The sequence below is a fragment of the Falco naumanni genome, chromosome 8, assembly GCF_017639655.2.
Source record: "Falco naumanni isolate bFalNau1 chromosome 8, bFalNau1.pat, whole genome shotgun sequence".
Classification (NCBI taxonomy): domain Eukaryota; kingdom Metazoa; phylum Chordata; class Aves; order Falconiformes; family Falconidae; genus Falco; species Falco naumanni.
Window position 1 is genome coordinate 59,911,231 of NC_054061.1, and position 20,302 is coordinate 59,931,532.

The 20,302-nt window shown below is 40.8% G+C and overlaps 1 protein-coding gene and 1 long non-coding RNA gene across 4 annotated transcripts in view; one reads left to right on the plus strand and one right to left on the minus strand.

Annotated features, from left to right (window-relative positions):
* The window catches only part of DIP2A (disco interacting protein 2 homolog A), a 121,747-nt gene extending 102,050 nt beyond the window's left edge, over positions 1–19,697 (plus strand). Inside the window, exons 26-39 of one of the 2 annotated variants that reach the window (XM_040604697.1) lie at positions 2,251–2,374; positions 3,177–3,298; positions 3,606–3,717; positions 3,942–4,051; positions 4,571–4,701; positions 6,276–6,444; positions 7,638–7,808; positions 9,891–9,920; positions 11,008–11,069; positions 12,647–12,704; positions 13,171–13,245; positions 13,910–14,084; positions 16,706–16,829; positions 17,705–19,697. In XM_040604697.1, coding sequence (XP_040460631.1) covers positions 2,251–2,374; positions 3,177–3,298; positions 3,606–3,717; positions 3,942–4,051; positions 4,571–4,701; positions 6,276–6,444; positions 7,638–7,808; positions 9,891–9,920; positions 11,008–11,069; positions 12,647–12,704; positions 13,171–13,245; positions 13,910–14,084; positions 16,706–16,829; positions 17,705–17,957 — 1,716 coding nt within the window. In that variant the 3' untranslated portion in view covers positions 17,958–19,697. The remainder of the gene's footprint in view (positions 1–2,250; positions 2,375–3,176; positions 3,299–3,605; positions 3,718–3,941; positions 4,052–4,570; positions 4,702–6,275; positions 6,445–7,637; positions 7,809–9,890; positions 9,921–11,007; positions 11,070–12,646; positions 12,705–13,170; positions 13,246–13,909; positions 14,085–16,705; positions 16,830–17,704) is intronic. The other variant, XM_040604698.1, reaches the window with a different exon arrangement.
* LOC121092977 lies at positions 915–20,217 on the minus strand. Of its 2 annotated transcripts, none has more exons than XR_005829447.1 (4): positions 19,934–20,217; positions 14,284–16,795; positions 12,746–12,829; positions 915–1,047 (listed from the first exon to the last, which is right to left on the minus strand). It is a non-coding gene; the product is annotated as an uncharacterized LOC121092977 (long non-coding RNA). The 2 variants fall into 2 exon arrangements; XR_005829448.1 differs by lacking the exon at positions 19,934–20,217 and adding an exon at positions 17,042–17,210.
* Between the last annotated feature and the right edge of the window lie 85 nt (positions 20,218–20,302).

The window sequence follows — 20,302 nt, forward strand, 5'->3', positions numbered from 1 at the left end:
ACATTGCAGTAGTTGCATTTCCTGCTGGAACACAACTTTTGTCATATTAATGGAAGCCACTACTCTGTCTTTGTCCCTGAGCACAAGTGTAACTGGAAGTTCGAGCTGCAGGACCTTTCAATTGGAAGATATCGAGCCTAAGTAGAGAACCCGTGGGACACCTTTGGAGCCATATGGTTCAGGAGCACTGCCCACCCTTCAGGAAACACTGATACCTTGTCCTTGGCCAGGCTCTGCCCCCAGAAAGGATAGCACTAAGTCACTCCAACATGAACAAGCAAACGCTTCAGTTTCGGAGCACAGGCTCTACATACTTACAGGCTCTATATTCTTGATTATTCAAGGGCTGTCTGAGCCTTTATGACATACAACAAGGCAACAGTCACGTTTCTCAGTAAATGCATCATTTTTGCTCATAAGCCGCTCTGCATGTGACTTTCAGTAGTTTTGGAGCATTTATGTGTCTGGTGCGTCCAACACTTTGTACAGGGGTGTGAAAAAATGTGCACTTTTCTATGTTCCTCAGTATTTCAGCCTCCATGGGCCTGAGGAGCACTACTGCTGTGCATGTTTCAGAAAACTCAAATATTTTAGATACTTCTACTGCTGTTCTGGCACTTTTTTTTATTCCCTTTCTTTCTTTTCAGGAGGCAGAGTTGGTCAGTTGTTTTTTTGAGCCTGTACTTGGTAGCTTCCAGCAACAATAACAGCCCAGTGACTAACTGGTCTGCCTTGTGCTGTGCTGTACTGCAGACATGTGAGACAGGGAATGTGGTCCAGCAGCAGTCCCTGGGAAGTGAAGGCTTGGCCTTTGGGGGGCTCATTCAGACAGGCGGGATGGTATAGGATGTGGTTTGAAGTTCTGACTTTTGTCATGAGCCTCTGCTTTAGCGAAAGAAACTGCTTTGATATGGTTATTGTTAAAAGCCGCAGAATTGGTTTATTTTACTCTCAGAGTAAAATGGCTTTTGAGGGAAGTTTTCTAGTACGAAGAAGGCCGTTTCTTGGTCACTTGTTCAGGCCACTTGTACCCTTCACAAGGAGACTCTGCAAAAAGGAAACACAAAAATTAGGCACAAAGAAACTACCTGTTGGTGAACACATCTTAAAATAGCAGGGGACTAACGAGCTACAATGCTAAACGTTAGTGTTCACAGGTCTCCATGAGAATCTCTTTTACACCTTTTCATGTCTAGATTTTTCTCCCAAGTCCTTGAACTGCTGCTGTTCCTGTATCACCGTATTTACTGTTATGATTTTGCATGATTTTAGCTCCCAGGCTTTAACAACAATTTCCTTAGTAAAACTGAGCAGTGCCAGTGCCATCCTGCATCAACTAGACCTTGCATCAGAGAGCTGTGCGCTCGGGCTGAGGATTACATGTGGCAGCTTGCCTTGGACTTGAAAGCAGATGCTTGTATTGCAGACATTTGCTGTGATAATCCTTATCTGTGTAGTGGGAGGCTTGATTCAGTCTCTGTGTATTTCCCTCTGAGGTGGTTGTCCCACCAGTTTTTCCTGTATCAGATTGTAGTCGTGGAAAAAAGGGTACATCCCAACCTCACGGGCTTAATTAAGGCTAAGGCGTCACTTCCTAGGCTGGATAGCAAAGTGTGTTTTCTGTCTTCACATCTAAGGTTTTTGGTATCCTCATGACTTTGCAACTGCCTAAGCAATCCTAAGTAATACTTCCATGTGAAGACCTCCCAGATGCATAGTTGTGGGAAATACACTTTCAGTAGACGCACTGAAGCAGAAGTAACAGTGCATAACAAGCAGAGCTCAGGTTGCCTCTCTGACCCTTTGAAAGAGTATCTGTACTAAAGACATCGCAGAGTTCCCTTTGCACTTCTAAAGACTGCTGATTGCAAAAGTATGTAGAGGTTTGGCTGTGCATGGTAGAGCTGATGCAGTGCTCAGCTTGCTGCTAAAACATTTGTGTTCTTGCTACTGCTACTGTGTTTTCTCCCTTGGACGGTGAAATTTCAAATATTTGTAAGATACTCGTTTTGTGATACCAAATACATTTAGAAGCTGCTTTGCTCTCTGACATTCACAATAATATGTATAAAATTCTCTAGCATCCTAGAAGTTCATGGTACCAGCAGCATGGCTTCTGAAACACCAAGACAGAGTCTTTAAGTGTGCTGCACTGTTAAAATAAGGACAATGCAGTATTGCACCTGCAGCATGTACTTTGCAGAGAACAGTTTGAATAAAGTTGTCTAATGTTGCTTCTCTTCTGTGCAGGGCACCGTAGCTAGCACTGCATCATGCATACAGTTGCACAAGCGAGCAGAGAGAGTGGCAGTCGCACTAATGGAGAAAGGGCGACTGAATGTTGGTGACCACGTGGCCCTAGTTTATCCTCCAGGTAAGGCAACAGACAGCAGAATCAGTCAGACATCACAAGAAAGGAACTAAGGGTGTTCAAACATCCGTTTAATATCATGGTATATGGCAGTGACTTGGTATTTCAAAGAGACGTCCTTTTGGGGTTTTTTATTATTAAGTTGCTTGTCCTTAGTGGCAAACTACATGTAGCAAACATTTCATCTGACTGCTCCAGATGTCTGGGCAGTTATGCAAAAGTAGGTTGATTTAAACCACATGAAAGATTCTCGATTTTCAGCCTCAAGAATGGAATAAAACTGCCTAAGTATCCTTGGGAAGCTAGGTGAGGGATGTCAGTGCACAAACACCCTTCCTTTCCTGAAAGGCTGTCTCCAGAAGTCAAATGTGAACCCCAGACTTGCATTACTAGTGTGTATTTACAAATGTACCTCATGAAAGTTGGGTGATGGTGTATTTCAGAGTCATAATGGTGAAAAGCAAATGTATGCTTTTTAAAAGAGTCTGAGTTGTCATCTTCATAACCTACAATACCTTGTTTTGTTATTTTTGTCCATGAAAATATATCCCCACAAATTTAAAGTTTGCAAGGTTGGGGTTTTTTTAATTAAAAAAAAGAATAATTTTTGCTAACCTTCAAATGCAAAGTTTCTTAACCTTATAGAATTGGGCATGGCCAAGAACAGCCTGTTGATTTGAAGAGACATTTTTGACAAGTCCTTACATCCTAATAAAATAAATCAGTGTGTATTTTGGCTTTGGTGAATGAGTTTGGCCTTTTGTTCTGATAAAAATGGCTTTAATTTCACAAATATCCTTTACAGGAGTAGACTTAATAGCAACTTTCTATGGCTGCTTATATGCTGGCTGTATACCTATCACTGTTCGCCCACCTCATCCACAGAATCTTGCTACCACTCTGCCCACTGTCAAAATGATTGTGGAGGTATGTATAAGACATTGCTAATGCTTTTGGTGGGTGTAAGATGGTTGATGCAGCCTGATAAATTGCTTTGCCACAGTCGATGTAAAATAAACTAGGGGTAAAAAAAAAAAAAAAATCAGTATGCTGTGGCTGAGTCAATACTTTTTTTCAGAAACTTGTTTAAAATGTTCTTTCTATTGTGATGTTTCCAATGTTTTTTTCTTCATCTGTTCAGCTTACTGTTTATCTCATCTGGATGGATGTGTGATCACTTGAGCATTCTTTCACTAGTTATTTATAAATGTTTTTAATGCTGTGTCTTTTACAGGTCAGTAAGTCTGCATGTATACTGACCACGCAAGCGATAATGAAACTGCTGAAGTCCAAGGAAGCTGCAACAGCTGTAGATATTAAAACATGGCCCACTATTTTGGATACAGGTATGGGATGTTTGCCTATTATCCAAAATTCAAATAGTCTGAAGGCTGATTTATTTATTTTATTATACCAAAACCGCCTAATTGAATGGATGTATCTTGCTTTGCATCGAAACAGCTGTCCAGAAACTATCAAAAGCACCTGGAGTTAATGCTGTAAAGATACATTTTTTGACCTGTGCTGTTTTTCCAAAACAATAATATGATATTTTTCTCTTCTTAAATAGATGATATGCCTAAAAAGAAGCTGGCTAGTATTTTCAGACCTACATCTCCAGATACGTTGGCATACTTGGACTTCAGCGTGTCTACTACTGGTATATTAGCAGGAGTAAAGGTAGAGTAACAAGAAAGATATTACTATACTTTATCTCCTTATATATAGGTATATTCCACATTTATTCCTCCTGCTAGAGAAGAAATACAGAAATGTAAAGAGACCATCTTAGTGTTCAGAAAGCTTATTTTTAAGTTTGCATGACATAAAAATTTCTTGTGTATTTTGGAAGCATTCAGTCTTACTGGCCCTATGGGAGCAATCACTTGAGGGGTCTAAATGGAGAGCGTTTGTTGTAAAGTTCATTAATGTTTTCTTTTGCGATTAATTATAGAGACGTCACATGTCATTTGGCACCATTTGATGTCATGACAGATGTCATTTGCCACTAGCTTGAAAAGTACCTGTTAAATTTTGGGCTCGTTTGCCTTTTCCTGTTTTATTAAAGGTGCTTAAAAAAACTCAAACCATTACGTGTTGCCATGCCTTCTACGATAAAACATTCCTAACAATTATTACATGATACCCTTTTTTTAAAAAAAAAAGTAGTCCCTGAGAGCACCTGGTTTTCTTTTACAGATGTCACATGCAGCTACAAGTGCCTTATGTCGCTCTATAAAGCTACAGTGTGAGCTGTACCCTTCGCGCCAGATTGCCATCTGCCTCGACCCTTATTGTGGCTTGGGGTTTGCACTGTGGTGCTTGTGCAGGTATGTCATTTGAGTCATAGGCTTTCCCATGTGTTCCCAGCCTTCTCTAGAATCCAGGGGAGCAGTTGTGGATGAAACCGTCAGATAAACCCAAATTAACCTTTTTATAGGTATTTCATAAAATACCTTTTGTGGTAACAAAATTCATTTAAGTTAGTTAGTTACTTGAGTAACTTGGGTTTTGCAAATGGAATTAATTAGATGCCAAATCCAAGAAAAAAAAAAGACTTCACTGTCTATTTTACAGATTCCTTTTAAAATCTTTTGAGATTATAGCATATCTTTTTAGAAGACCCGTAAGGTATTAACTGCAAAATTGGCATGTACTAAGAAATACTACTAAAGGAAGCAACTGAATGTTTCTTAAAATAAGTAAGATGTGAATTGATTCAATCAGATGGCTACTACAGTGCAGCACATCTTGCAAAGCTGCAAAATTTTCCCCAAGTGGAAAGGAAGTGTACTGAAGGAAAGCAAAACTTTTAACTTTGGTAACATCTGATGATTTATATCATCAATAAAGTGAGGGAGGGTGGAGGGAGAAGGAACCTCAGTGATGGAAGAATTAAAATCTAAATGGATTTAAAAGAATATTTTTAGGGAAGGGATTTAAATGTGTCATGCTTTCTGTAGAAGAGTTAATACAAGGTCTGTTGTGTTTCATCTGAGTTAAACTTAGTTTTAGTTTGAAAGACTTTTATTACAGAGTAACTCTTTTTCTATTTTATAGAATATTTTAAAAGGAAAAAAACCAACCAAACTCCTCCTCACATTGCCCATAACAGAAACACATTAACTCTAGTCAGGAGAACTGGCAAGCCTGTTACGCTACCTATTGAAAGCAATTAGGGATATTGTTATTTTTTTCAAGATGCATTGGTTTATCTAAGCCTGGTTTTATGGAGGGTTGTGTCACTGATTTTGTTGATAGTAACTGATCTAAAAAAACATTTGGTAATTTAAGACTGCATGGTCATGACATACAGTGTCTTGAAATGAGTATATAATATTTTAAAAAAAGTGAAAAGGTGGTGTGATTCTGAATTTGACTTTCTGTCCACTCATGTTAACTGGTATCCAGGTTAAGAATTTCACATAAACATTGTTTAAAAACAGACACCTATGGCAAAGGCTAGAAAATTGCACAAGAAACTTCAGTGGTGCAGTGTAGGTGTTAAAGACTCACGTCACTCAAAGCAAAAGGTGTATTTTCCCTAGAATGACTCACAAAAATAAGCTCAGTTACCAACGGTGATCTGTAATTGGAATGATGTCTCAAATGTTAACATTTTAGTGTTGGAAGTTCTGTCTACTCAAGGTATTCAGTATTTGTCTACAGTTCAACACAATTTACTGAGGGCAACACACATATACTCTCATTAAAGACTGTGGCGTAACTCAAACCTGTGGTTCTTGGCTAACGAAGAGATATTTGCTCTCTGCCAAGAAGCTGCAGTTCAGATAGATACCAGGCTTACAGTTTTCCTGTATTTGCTTCATTTTAACTTCATGTAACTTTGGAGGTTTTTACACTGGCTTGAAGTTTTCATGTTTCTTTTTCTTCCTCTCCCTAGTGTATATTCGGGTCATCAGTCTATTCTAGTCCCTCCTCTGGAACTGGAGAGCAATGTGTCTCTGTGGTTGTCTGCTGTAAGTCAGTATAAAGTGCGTGTCACGTTCTGCTCTTACTCCGTGATGGAGATGTGCACCAAAGGGCTTGGAACACAGACTGATATACTGCGGGTGAGCAGACTTAATTTGCCAGCACACTGATGTATAAATACATGTATCTTTCTAGAAATACTGCATTCTGGCTTGCAGAAGATGGGCCCTTCTGTGTTTCTGTGAAAGCTTTTCATTATGACTTGCTTTTTGGGAAATGTTGAGATTGCTGGAAGTTTCAGCTCTCATGTTTCTGCTGGGGCAAAAAAGAAGTCTGATGTTTTCCACTCTACTTATTTGTGCCACCTCTGTGCTGCTGGATATTTCTGAGATTTGGGGGCAAAATCCATAGCAAGCCTATCAACTTTTTCTTGTCTGAGACAAAAAAAAACCCCGCAAACAAACCAACCCAAACAAAGAGACAAAACCCACACAAAAACGAAAAAACCCAAAGCCCCACCAAACCCCAACCCCAAAAAATGTCTCGCCCAAAAAAACGCCCCCCAAAAGCTGGCAAGTCTCACCTGCTTTCAGATCACTTGACACCAAAAGTATTGAGTTCTAAAATGGATGTAATCTTCCTAACAGCAGCAATTAACACGCTAATACATCAGTTTATTTTTGAGGGAGATCTCTTAACTGAAACTTGAAGAGGCGCCTCTGTCTCAATGGTAGGAGAGTTCCCATGGCTGGAGTAACTAAGCTGCTCAGGACTTCCCCTGGGAATGTCTGGCAGCTTGTTGCAGACAAGAAAGCGGCCACATTGTGCTTATTCTCAGCATAGACAAAAAGCTCTGTCCCTCTGTTCTCCTGGACCTCGCTGAAAGGAGTCCTGGCCCGCAGCCAGTTGCTGCAGGTTCACATTCATGCTGATGAGAGCTATTAACGTCTCCAGTGCTCTGCTCGCATCTGAACTGCGCAGCACTGGGAGCAAGCGGGTCTCCTGTCAGCCCACTCCTGTGACACAATGACATTTTGTGGGTTTTTTTCAGTTCAAAATGATGAGTGACTGTGTTGCAGTTACATGATGCAAGTAGTTTGCATCTTTGTGTGTCAAATGCTGCCATAAAGTTTCTTGGCACAATTTTGGAGGGTTGTCCTGGATGGATGGAGCCAAACTGAGTGGAGTCCATCGTCTCTATATTGTTCAACCAGTTCATGTCAGTTATTCTGGTGTTTTTAAAGTCCATCTGTTCTGCAAATTAAAATGGCTTATTTCTAAAATTGTTGACTCAAATTTAAATTGTTATTGTTTTCTTCATCCCGCCTCTCAGATGAAAGGAGTTAACCTGTCCTGTGTGCGAACATGCATGGTGGTGGCAGAAGAGAGACCAAGGATTACATTAACACAGTCTTTTTCAAAGTTATTCAAAGACCTGGGCCTCTCTGCTCGTGCAGTGAGCACTACGTTTGGGTGCAGGGTCAACGTAGCAATTTGCTTACAGGTGAGATTAAACTGCTCATTCCATATACAGAATCTCTGGGAGCTTTTTTGGAAACCATGTTCAGCTTAATGTAATTTTTTAAAATGAACTAGAGCTCTGTTGCTTGCTGGTTTCATCACCCAAGTTGAATAAGCCTTGAAGATAGGGATTACGATAACTTCACTTTTCTGTATTAACTGACCAATTGATTTGCCTTTCTAATACAGGCAATCAGTATTAAGAAACTTGCTTCCTTCCTACTGTTGACGAGCAGTATTAAATTAAATATACAGCTTCCTGCTGATAAAAAAAGTCAGCCATGCTATTTCAGCTTTTGTGGGATTCGTATTTTGCCTGTTTAAAAATAACTTGTGTATATGTGGAATTAAATGGAAGACAGAGTTCCTCAGATAAAACCCAGGGAAACTGACAAGGCTGACAGGCTTTTTTACTTTTCAAGAGCTCAAATTAGCATTATCAACATGCAAGTATGTTTGTCTCGCCTCATGTGAGAGTTGGATCCAACCCCCCCCCCCCCCCAGTTAAAGGTATAAAATTGGAAGCTGTGAGGTGGAGAATATGCCCATAAAGTACACTGCCCTACTTCACAGACTGGAGATAATGACATGCTGTGGTCCAGACCTGCCTTTGATAGTTTAGTATTCAGTTGACGATAGTGTTTTATGTGTAATTTAACCAGATAAAATCTTAACTTTTCTTAATGAGATGTTTCTTCTCTAGTTAGGAGAAAAAAAATGTTATTGCACAACTTACCTGAAAATCAGGTACTAAGCATAGTCTAGGAAATGGCAAAGCACCCTGGGTTTTGGATGATCAAACTGCTCAAGTTTCAGATGTGGCAACATGTAGCATTGTATGTGGGGAATTTCACAGATGGCACATGTATTAAGTATGTGTGTAATTGTAAATTTTATTTCCTATTTTATTGGTATGAATTACACTTAAAAAAAATATGGTTCTATGAAGATTGCTACTGTACTTCTGTATAACTTCCCCCGACCCCCGGTGCCCACCAGATGAAGGAAAGCATTTTTCCTTCTCAGAATGTATTTTACTGTTCTCTATTTCCTACAAGAGAGATGGTTTAGACCATGAACTTCTTAAATATGTTGCCATTCATAATTTTTTCTGTAGTTTCTATAGCTTCTTCACACATATTAAAGGATAAAAGGTTTTTAACATCCCTAGATAAATGGTTATAAAGAAATGCAGCCAGAGAAATTTTATGAATCGGTAGATGGAAAAATAGGAAGGATATAGATAAAATTAAGATGACTGTAAATCAAGATTTTTAAATTCATGGAACAAAACATTTCAGATGCCACGTGTGAAACAAAAACTTTCCGAATTGCCTGTCTAAATTTTAAAAGCCAGTTTTGGATATTTGCTGTTCAGACTACACAAAGGAGTTGGGGGGAAACAGTTTTTCTGCAGAATGTTAAATGGCAGTGTGAAAAGTGCTCCAAGAAAACTGTGAAGAGTGCAGGGCTGCTGGGCAGCTGAGCTTCCCCTTCATTTTATACCTTTTTCATCTCTGTTCTCCATTCTTGAGCCCTTTTTTAGGTATTTTTTTTTAACCCCCCTCTGCCATTCTTCCAAAGTGATGCATGTATTTTGACTTTTTTAAATCATTGAATTTAAATTAATATAGCTGAATAACCAAACTGGAAGGGTCTTTGATACAAGTTAGCATGCAAATAGATACATAATGTCTTCCAACCTTATTGGACTAGTTTACTAAGAAGGTGTTTCTGAAGGTGCAGGCAGCCTCTAGATCCTTACAGGTCGAGGAGGGATTTATGGTTAAGGCAACGGGCATTACATATGATCTGCCTTAAACCTCTTCTTATTAACTGGGACTTGCATGTTTCCCAATGAACCACTTAAAAGTGCCGAGCTCTTAAGTAATCTGAAATGAAAATTCTCTTTTCACTCTAAAACAGTGTAAGTTTTGTTTTCTGTCTTACTGTGTGTATCTTATGTTTCCAGTGCCTCTTTGTTTGTATTTTCTTTTTTCCCCTTTCTCTCTGTTTCACACACTTTGATGGCCTCTGTTACTTCTGTTTGTGGTCCCGCTGTCAGCCAAACAGGCTGGGCAAGCTGGCTGAACAGGTATAGTGATGCATGTGTGCTTGTAATGTCCTCAAGTCAGTTTGGTTCAGTGGTATGACTCTATGGAATGAATGTATGCTGTTCGAGAGTTCTCATTTGACACAGATCAGGCAAGATAATTTTTTTTTCTAAAGAAGTTCAGCTTTACTCACAAAGAACACTTGCAGCTCAAGTACAAAACCTCTTTCTCAAACAAGCTAGAAAGGGGGTTATAGCAATGATTAAATTACTAAATGGTATATTCCTAAAGAAAAAGATCATACCGTTAATCTGGTGTGGCCATCAGCGTCACTGAGCCTCAGCAGCACTACAAAAGTGAGTGTTGTTATAAAGACATTATTACTGTTCTCCAGCACTGCAATCTTGAGCCAATGGCAAAGCGGCCTCATTTTAAGTATTTCTAAAATGAGAAACTGCTAAGGGGGGGAATAGTCATTGAAACTTTGTGTAATTTTTTAGCTTAAATGTGCATTTCATAGTAGCTTCTAGTCGTCTTGAGGTTAAATTCTGCTGGGGGAAAGAAAAAGATCCCTTGTTCCCATGTTGGGAAATGGAAAACCTCTCACCAAGGTTGGTCAGAAGGTTTAGCCTCTGACTACACAGCTCTGCCTCTGCCTAGCCTGTTACTGGCAGGAGCCTTGAAAAGACATGGGTTGGTTAGAGTTATGTTTTAGTTAAGTGTTGCCATCTTTTTTCCTTTGAAGTTGACAAAACTGATACAAAGTAGAACAGTTAGGCTTTGGGAAGGGGATTAGGCCTGCACAGGTTTATGCTCAGGTGCTTTGCACTTGCTATGTAGTTTTTAGAGGTGCTTACCAAAATAAAATTTTAAAATATTAAAAACTTAAAGGTTTGCCTGTATGAATACATCCTTGTGCATTCATTTACAGATTCCATAAAACATCAAAGCTTTACAGCAGTCACTCTAGAAAGAGCGGGCTGTTTTACTATACTTCTGCTAGATTAGGACAGTACTTCGTAATTGTCAGTAAAAAAGGGAGAGGAGTTTGTGAGTTTATGTGGCTGTGAGAATGAAAGCAGGATTTTCTGGCTTCTATTGAATTTGTTTCTTCCTCCTTATTCTTAGGGAACAGCAGGACCAGATCCAACAACAGTCTACGTAGATATGAGAGCACTTCGACATGACAGGTACAGATAATGTTAAATCATTAGCTATTCAATGAATGTAGAGGAGGAAGTTCAGCCTCGCTGCATTGCATGGGTTTGCTGAAATATTCTTGGCAGCGGCTAATCCCTGTCACTGTATCCAGGGAACAGCTCCCTAGGGAATGATGGCTGTGCACTCAAGTGGTCTGGCATCTCCACCTCTGTCACTTTTTCAGCTGTTGCTTTCTAGACCCTCACCTAATTTGCTGTCTGTTCATCAGTCCTGTATAATCTAGGCGCATTAGCTGTTTCTTACCTAGTTACGCTGTTAGCAAAAGGTGACTTTGCCAGCTGGCTGATCAGTCGCAGAATCACAGAAGCAGTTTGGGTGGTCAGGATCTCTGATGTCCCTCATGCAACCTCCTGCTCAAAGCAGGACCACCCTCAAGGCTTTATCAGGTTACTGAGTGGCAGGACCAGTTCAGTACAGGAAATCTCCAAGAATGGAGATCCTCTCCTCTCGGTGTATGTGCTGAGACTGACACCCCACTCTGTGGAAGTTTTCCTTACTGGCATTTATGCTGCATATTACGTCCCTGGCTGCTTTTCCTTAAGGTTTGCAACTCTGAGAAATCTGGCTCTATCTTCTAACTACCCTTTAGGTAGCAGAAAAAGTATAATTAGTCTGTCTCCCTTGGTCTTCCCCTCCCCACCCTCTTTAGACCAAAGCAACTCAATTCCTTCAGCCTTCCCTGATCCAATAAATTGATGTCAGGCCTGTACTACAGCGTATTGAAACACACACACACATGTACACACGTGTCATCTGGAAGCTTGCTGCGGATACACCATTCTATCAGACTTAATTCTGTAGTCATAATTTTCATATTAACTTGTTTCTCAGTTAACTTGGTCAATACAAGTGCCAGCCGCACCAAGGTCAGACTAAGTTTAGTAGAGTACATGCATATACATATTTAGTTCTGTACTTATTTTAAGAAACATAATACCAAGACGGAGCATTTGCTTTTTTTTTTTTTAAAAAAAATAATTCATAATGTTAAATTAGGGGCTTGTTAACTGGCAGCTTTTGTGACTACTCATCTCTAATTTTTGCAAGCTTAAATATTAGCTGTTAGAAGACAGGCTATTCACCATCATTTGCATGACCCTGATTTGGCCTCTGAACAGATCAGTGTAAACTACAGTCATTTTCTCCTTGTTTAATATATCGCTATGACTTCATGGTATATATTCCTGGTAAAAGCAAGTTCAGCCGTAGACTCAAAGCTGCCACTGTGTTAGCCAGTTCTAGCCTATGGGTGTGGGGCTAGCGTAATATGACATAATATATAGGATCCATTTCTCCTGTGCGTCTCCTCCTACGACAGTCAGTTCTTGTTCCTTCTGCAAACGTGCAAATATGGAAGTCTTGAAGACAGCTAGAAACTCTAAACTGTTTTACTGCATTGTGAATAACTGAGCATAATTGGCTGGCTTCGTTAACAGTTTGGCCAGTGCAGCTAAGGGCAGGGTAACACTGCATATACTGGAACACATCTGTTTACCTTCTATAAACTCATAAATCCTTGTACAAATGTATTCTCTTATTTTCTCAGGGTGCGTTTGGTAGAGAGAGGTTCTCCACACAGTCTGCCCCTTATGGAGTCTGGGAAGGTGAGAGACAGAGAGCAATCCTGCCTCCTCATGACCCTTACCTGGGTGGTGAGCTGCTTCAGCTGGGTCTCAGTACAGAATCCGTGCGACGAGCTTCATTCATCACAGTGTATCTAGGAGAAGCGCTAGAGAGAGCATAAAATGAACAGCTAGTTAAAATGAAGTCAGATGTATGAAGTGAAGCATTATGATATGTTGCTGCAACTGAAGAAAATCAAAGGCAAATTAAAAAGTATGGAAGGCATTTTTAAGGTGTGAAACTTCAACTCGGAAGCTGCAAAATAGCTGCTTAGAGTTTAAATGATTGAACAACTTGGCAGGAAGAGATAGCTAATATTTATGGTGCAGAGAGGAGCAGAAAGGGAAGAACTGCACAGGCTGTTGACTGTGCCATGTGGCTCTGCATTATTAACTTTTCTTTTGATGAATTCAAGTTCTTTTAACTTCTGTTCACTTCTTATTCAAGATTCTTCCAGGGGTGAAGGTCATCATAGCGCACACAGAAACCAAGGGACCTCTGGGAGATTCACATTTAGGAGAGGTAAAGCTTTGATGCTGTTGTACTTCATCAGCAGTGATTTAATATATAGATAAATCATGTTAGATAAATGCCTGCCTCTTGGTGGGATGGCCACAGTTGCCTTAATGTGGCAAGTGAATGAACTCTACAGCAAGCTGGAACTGTTTAAGTACTTGTATGTATGTCTGCACGGTTTCCTCCCTCCTCTGCCAAACTACCGCATGCCAGTACCAGGTGATCAGTTCACTAGTCTGTGAATATTTTACGTATTCCCATCAGTGGACAGGTAATTAATTAGCTGATTGGTTTAATCTTCATTTAATATACATCTGCATTTGTGTATACTAAGATGCCCAGCTAATAGAAGATTGCAGGTTAACTGGTGTTCCTTCCCAGTAAGCCAGATGCCTCTTTATTCATGTTCATGTTGCCTCTTTATCACCCCAATTACATGTATATAAAACACCTTCTTACTCTTTTTTTCCTGGTCATTTTCTGTGAGGCAGAAGTTAATGAATTATTTTAATAAAACTACTGGCATTTTAGAAGCAACAAAGTTGTCAGTGGAACAGATCTTTTAAATTAATAAATGAAGCTGCCCAGGTCTGGTAACATAACCTGTGTTTGTCTGGGAATGATTCCCTTTCGTTTGGTTGGGTTTGGTTTGGTTTTTTTATCCCCCTAGATATGGGTGAGTAGTCCACACAATGCTACTGGTTACTACACTATATATGGAGAAGAAGCACTGCACGCTGATCACTTTACTGCTCGCTTGAGTTTTGGAGACACTCAGACCATATGGGCTCGGACTGGGTACCTCGGCTTTCTGCGCAGAACAGAACTTACTGATGCTAGTGGAGGTGAGAGAAAATAACTGTACTTAGAGAAGCACGTGTTTGAAACTCCTTGGGGTAGGAGAGCTAGCAAAGAGTAACCTGTCCTGCAAGTTCATCCTGATTTCGATCAAAATGCTGAATCTAACAGGAATTGTTACTCTCTACATATTCATTGATAATAATGATACTGAGTAATAGTGCAAAATGAGAAATTTATAATGACCTTTTGGCAGATTCAGAAATCATGTTCATGTTCCTTTTATTTCCACTTAGACAAAATAATACAAGTACATCTGTCAGAAGCATTAAAGCCTTTCTGCTCACTTTTCCTCTGAACCTCTTCCCTTGCAGACTGGATGCAGTATTTCAGTGCTGATCTAGAGAATACGAATAATGTTGTCATTCAGCAGTTTTAGGACATGCACAGATACCAGTGATTTCTCAGCCTTTCAGAAGTTAAAGGTCTAGAAGAGTAACTTCTCCATAATTTTTCCAGTATAGAAAAGAAACTGTTAATCTCCTTTTTTCAGTCTAAGCCAAGATGTCTACATTTGAGAAGTGTAAGCAGATGGAAGACAAACTATTCCTTTTTCTGTTGAGACAGAATATGGAGTAGGTATAAGTCTTGATTATCATGCATTTTTTTTAAGAAAAAAGGAATCTCTAAACATACCAAGAAAAGGAGTTTGAATGCTTATAACTCATTAGCAAATGTGTATTGCTAGTTGTCTGTGATTGGACTTAAATGAATGGTGGTATCTACAAGGATAGTGCCAGTGCGCCCTCATTGCTGTCAGGGATCATGAAGGGCGGGGGGGGTGGGTGTTATACTTCCTGTAATCACTCACAGTACTACACACACTACACACTACACAGAAAAGCAGCGTTCCCATTTCTGGAACATAAGCATCTGTTTGGGGGACACTGTGCATGTCCTTCCTACTTTTAGTCCTCCGTTGTGTGAAGGCAGTAGAGTGAGCGAGGAGAGCAGTGTGTTGAAGGCGCAGGCTTCTGTTGAGGCATTACCCTATCTGTTGCAGTGGATACCAGCCCAGGGTTCAGAAACGGGGTGTGAAGTAACTGTTGGCCCTAGTCACTAAGAGAGGGTCACCCTCGAGTCCACTGTGCTGGTGTGCTGTTCAGCCTCCCTGGGGCCCCTGAGAACAAGAAGTGTGGGTGCTATCGCTCCAGCTGGAGAAATCCCTGCAGCCCACCCAATTCCATCTCCTCCAGAGCTGCATCCTGCAGACTTCCCTCTTCCACAGTCCGAGTGCCATCAGAGAGAAAAAGGTGAATTCTGGTAAAGACACAGTCCTCACCAGGGATATGTGGTACCCGTATCCCACAGCTACCAGCGTAACACAGAAGGGTCCTGTCTTGGCACCAGGCCGTTCAACCTACTTAAGTACACTGAGAAGTGCTGCGTTGGCCAGCCCCTCCTGAGTCTCTTCCTGAAGGAATGTGGGCTCAGGCTATCGTTGAGAGCTGATGTAAGGTAGATCCAGCTCCCTGAAAAAGCTTTTCCTGCATGTTCTCTTCCTCTTCAGAGCTGGTAGAACATGATAGAGGAATGCTTAACCAAGGTGCTCTTAAAGTTTCCTTGCTTTCCTCATCTCTGATTTTCTAGGGTTTTACCTGGCCTCCAGGGCACATTGCTGCTCAATGCAAGGTTCTGCACAAGATGCTTTGACAGAATTGTCCTTCTGTCAGTGTTCAAAGTGAAATGGCTCCCTGTTCTTGAGAAAGCTGGTACTTGGCAGAAATTGGAATCTGTGAGTAGACATTCACAAAGAGAAGTTGCAGATGGCAAGGCACCAGATTACTACAGCAAGTTTTTGTGCCTTGTAGCTTTCTGAAAAATCACGTAACATAGAGATTTTTATCACAGCAATGTCAGTTATCCTTTAGTTTGTCAGCATTTGAGAGGCTGTCTATGTATGGCGAATTAACGCAGCAAGTATGCATGAAATACACTGCAGCTTCCCAGCATGCTTTTTGTCTCAAGTTACACGATTGAGCAGGATTATAAAATAGGTGCAAAAGAAAGCAAAGCTGAACTGGAGAGTTACAGGATGAATCTCCACAGGTGGCAATGTGGAGAGTGTGTCCTTCAAAAAGGGTCTAGGAAAGCTAAGGCTGAGGGAGGGGATAGAGCTGTTCTAGCTGCATTAACTTAATGTTAGTGGGGAACTGAAGAAGCTGAGTAGAATATTGCTGGCATGAGGACAAGTGGGTATAAGCTGGTTTTAAAGAGAAAAAGAGAAAGTTAAATTTGGAAATTGGAAGAGTATTCCTTTTAATCAGAGGAGAGAAGCTCTCTGGTAAGAATAGTGGGACAAAAAGATGCTTTAACAATGGATTTTGATTGGGTTTGTGGACTGAGATTATATTACGTGAGAGAAGGGGCAGAACTGGATGACCCAGAAATTCTTTTTAGTCTGGTTTCATTTGCTTGGAGTAAGTAAGCAGAAGTGTTACATGACCTCTGAATTCCTTTCTCTCCAAATGGTAGAGCTTGATGTGTATTATAGACTCTTTCTCCTAGGAAGCACCAGGAACATCTTAGAACGTCAGGAATGAGCATGTACGAATGACCATGTTGGTTCTGTAGACCTGATGTTTTACACATCTGTGCTATATTGCAGAGCGGCATGATGCCCTGTATGTGGTCGGCTCTTTGGATGAAACACTGGAGCTCAGAGGAATGAGGTACCATCCCATTGATATAGAGACCTCTGTGATAAGAGCACACAAGAGCATTGCAGAATGGTAAGAGCCTCGGTATTACTTTTCTGTATCCTTGTATTTCTTCTAAAGCAGCAGAAATCAAGCTCTGTGGAACAGCATGCTAGATGGAGAGCTTGCTGTAGAGTGAACTCACCAAAACTTTGCTTAGAAAACTACTGCAGTGAGAGTAACTGAAATGTAATGCCCTTTTTCTGTCACTCAAAAAAAAAAAAAAAAAAAAAAAAAGCCCACACCTTTATCAGAGTTGGTCTTCAAAGTCTGAATGAAACACAGAGAGGGTGGGGCATGAACAGGGCAGCAGAGCACTTGCAGGTTGTGCTGTTGACTGCCCTTATTGTGTCAGGACGAATGCACTTGGATGTAGTAAACACATCTCAAGGATTTCTTGAATGGTATCTTCTAACTTAAATTAGTCTCGTTTGGTCCTAATGGATGATGTACGCCATTTGGCTGTAGGTCCTCTTCAGTCTCAAAGTGGAAGTGTTTACTGGTAAGCTTTGGGAGGTTTTGGCTTTTCCTTTAATAGTTGCTGAAAGTTTACACAAGTACATTAATATCAAGTGTGCACACACTGAACATGAAATCTTAATGGTTCCTGTTTTAATCTGTAAGTGCAAAGGACTTTTAAACACATGATTGTGTACATGTAAAAGACCTACTTACATTTTGTACACAGACGGTTACAAAAAAAGTGGCAGAGAATATCCCAAGTTACAGCTTTAAGACTCTTGATTTATGAGTATTCTCACATTATTGTTACATCACTTGTTCCCATTTGTTATATTGTTCAACTCCTTACAAAATTTATTTCCAGTGAGACTCTCTTTGATAACTAGCTTCTTTTGACTGTTGTGTTGGTTTTTTTCTCACCATTAATATTTGTATCATGCTGACAGTGCTGTGTTTACATGGACCAACTTGCTTGTGGTGGTTGTGGAGTTGGAAGGCTCAGAACAAGAAGCGTTGGACCTGGTTGCGCTGGTAACAAATGTGGTTCTGGAAGAGCATTATCTCATAGTAGGTGTTGTAGTTATTGTGGACCCTGGTGTTATTCCTATAAATTCCCGTGGTGAGAAACAACGAATGCACTTGAGAGACGGATTTTTAGCTGACCAGTTGGATCCTATTTATGTTGCCTACAACATGTGAAAACAGAAAATCACATCAAGGCTAAAGCACCAAAATTAAGGGCCTTTCATTTTCTGTGGTTTTAAAAGCTGTGGAAGACCTTAGGAAAATGGAGATACTAATCTTCACAGACCTTCATCTCTCAGATTGCATCTGCTTTCATAAGTCCATTGTAATGATTTCAGCTGTTTTAGGATGGAGAGATTACTGGAATTCCTGAAGGAAGCTTATTGGAACTGTCATGGACCAGTGTTTTTTTTACAATAATTATGAATGTCAGTACTTGATGCACTGCATAAAAGGACATAAGGCGGGGTAGGAAGAGAACACCAGCTGTGAGGAGGACTCTTGGAAATAATACTGAAAGTTGTGAGTAACCGTTCGGAGTTCACCCTCCGTGTCATTGTTTGCAATACATTGGCAGTATCTGGGTTGAGGCGTAACTTTCAAGATTGCACACATCTCTACCATATTCTCTACTGTACTGAAAGGAATTTTGCACATATTTGAGATTTAAAAATGCAGCATTTTTAGTTTAAATCACTGACTTACCCCTATTCAGAAGAAACAAATTCATTCCAATCCAGATTCAATATAACAACAATTATGCTGCTGTTCAGCTTTTTTTTGTACCAAGCGAAAACAAATACTGCAACTGTAACAAGGTTACTCATCGTGCCATGCTGGACTCTGTAATGCTATAAACTTTATAATAAAATATAAATTAATATCCAGTTTTAACTACTTCATGCAGGAGCCTTTACTGCTCTTACTGTCGTAACTTCATGTTAAAGTTGCTTGTTTTCATAGCATTAGCTGTTAATTATTGCCCTGCATAACGCCAAGTATTTGAAAACTCATTCCAAAGCCAATAGTCTCTGAATGATTCGTAGAAATGTTTACAAAGCATGGTCTTACAATATTTTCCCTGAATATCCTGTGCTAAAATTTACGATAGTGATTTTTTTTTTCCCCACCATGGAAAAGTGTTAGTTAGCTTGTTATGCTGTGGTACAAACTTTCTTCTTCTTTTTTTTTTTTTTTTTTTTTTTAATTTTAGAGTTGTATGTAGGCAGCTTTTTTGTTCAAGCTGAAATAGCCAGTTGGTTGAGTCACACTTGACTAATTAAGGTTTTGAAGTTCCTGCCTGATCTAATACTGCAGTGAACCTAATTCAGAAAGAGAATGTGAAGTTACTCAAATACTTCAGGTATTTGAAGGCAAGCACGAGAGTAGCAAATAATTATTTTTATAGAGTTGTTAAAGACTTTGAGCTACATGAAATTTTTTTAATAATGCATGAGTTTGGCAAAAGAGCCAGGTTTTTCTGCAAGGCAATTCTGCCCAGATCAGTGCCTAAGAAAGATGGATGTCCGTCTCCCGATACAAGGATATCAAATTGACTCCTGGTCAGATAGACTATAAAATCTTCAACAAAAAGCTTTCGTATATAGTAGTTCTGTGCCCTCCTTGTGTTTGGCTGTGGTGTATTATACAGCTGCATACTCTATTATGACTGTAATTATGTACAGAACTTGTGTAACTTATTAAGTACAGCAACCTCTTGCAGTGGACTTCGGGATGCCCCTCATAACAAGACAGCTGGCAAAAGGAAAGAACTACCTAACCCCCATTTTAATGTTGTAGTTTTTTAGCAAATAAAGCATTGTAAGATTTTTGTATTGAGATATTGATGACAGTGAGACAAGTTGCCTTGTAAAGTAAATCTAAAACAAAAAGCACATTAAACATTTCAAAACAGCTCTTGAAAATCTGACTTGCTCAATGTTGAAACTGACGCTGTTGGAGAAGCTTAGCTTTCTTAACGCCCTTTTCCCCGGTGTTTTGGTCAGTTTAATGTCTGAGGAGCTTTTACTGGTCAATTTCATTCCGGTTGCTTTATAATTAAAGCAACTGCACATCCTCGAGGCCTGGATGTTCCCGCACTGTGTGTATTTCCAGTGCCCCACGGCAGTGCTCTCCGGGCTCTGGCTTACCTGCCCTGCCCGTGGGCCCTCCCCGCCGCAGCGGGCACCGGGCACACACCGAGGTCTCTGGGAACGGGGGGAGCGGGGGTCACGCCCCTCCGCAGCGCGGTGCTGCTGGTCTCGCACAGCGCAGCCCCGGCCGAGGCCCGGAAAGCCCAGCTGGCTCCGCGCAGCGGGGAGACGGGAGCAGCCCGGCACCGGGGCGCTGCCCAGAGCCGCTGCCGGCCCGCCCGGCAGGGAGCGCAGCCGCCCCGCAGAGCGGCAAGATGGCGGCCGCCGCCTCAGGGCGGCGTTACCCCGCGCTTCCTGACGTCAGCAGGGCGCGCGGCGGCGCGTGCGCGCGGGGCCGGGCCGGGGCGGCCGGCGGGGCGGCAGCGC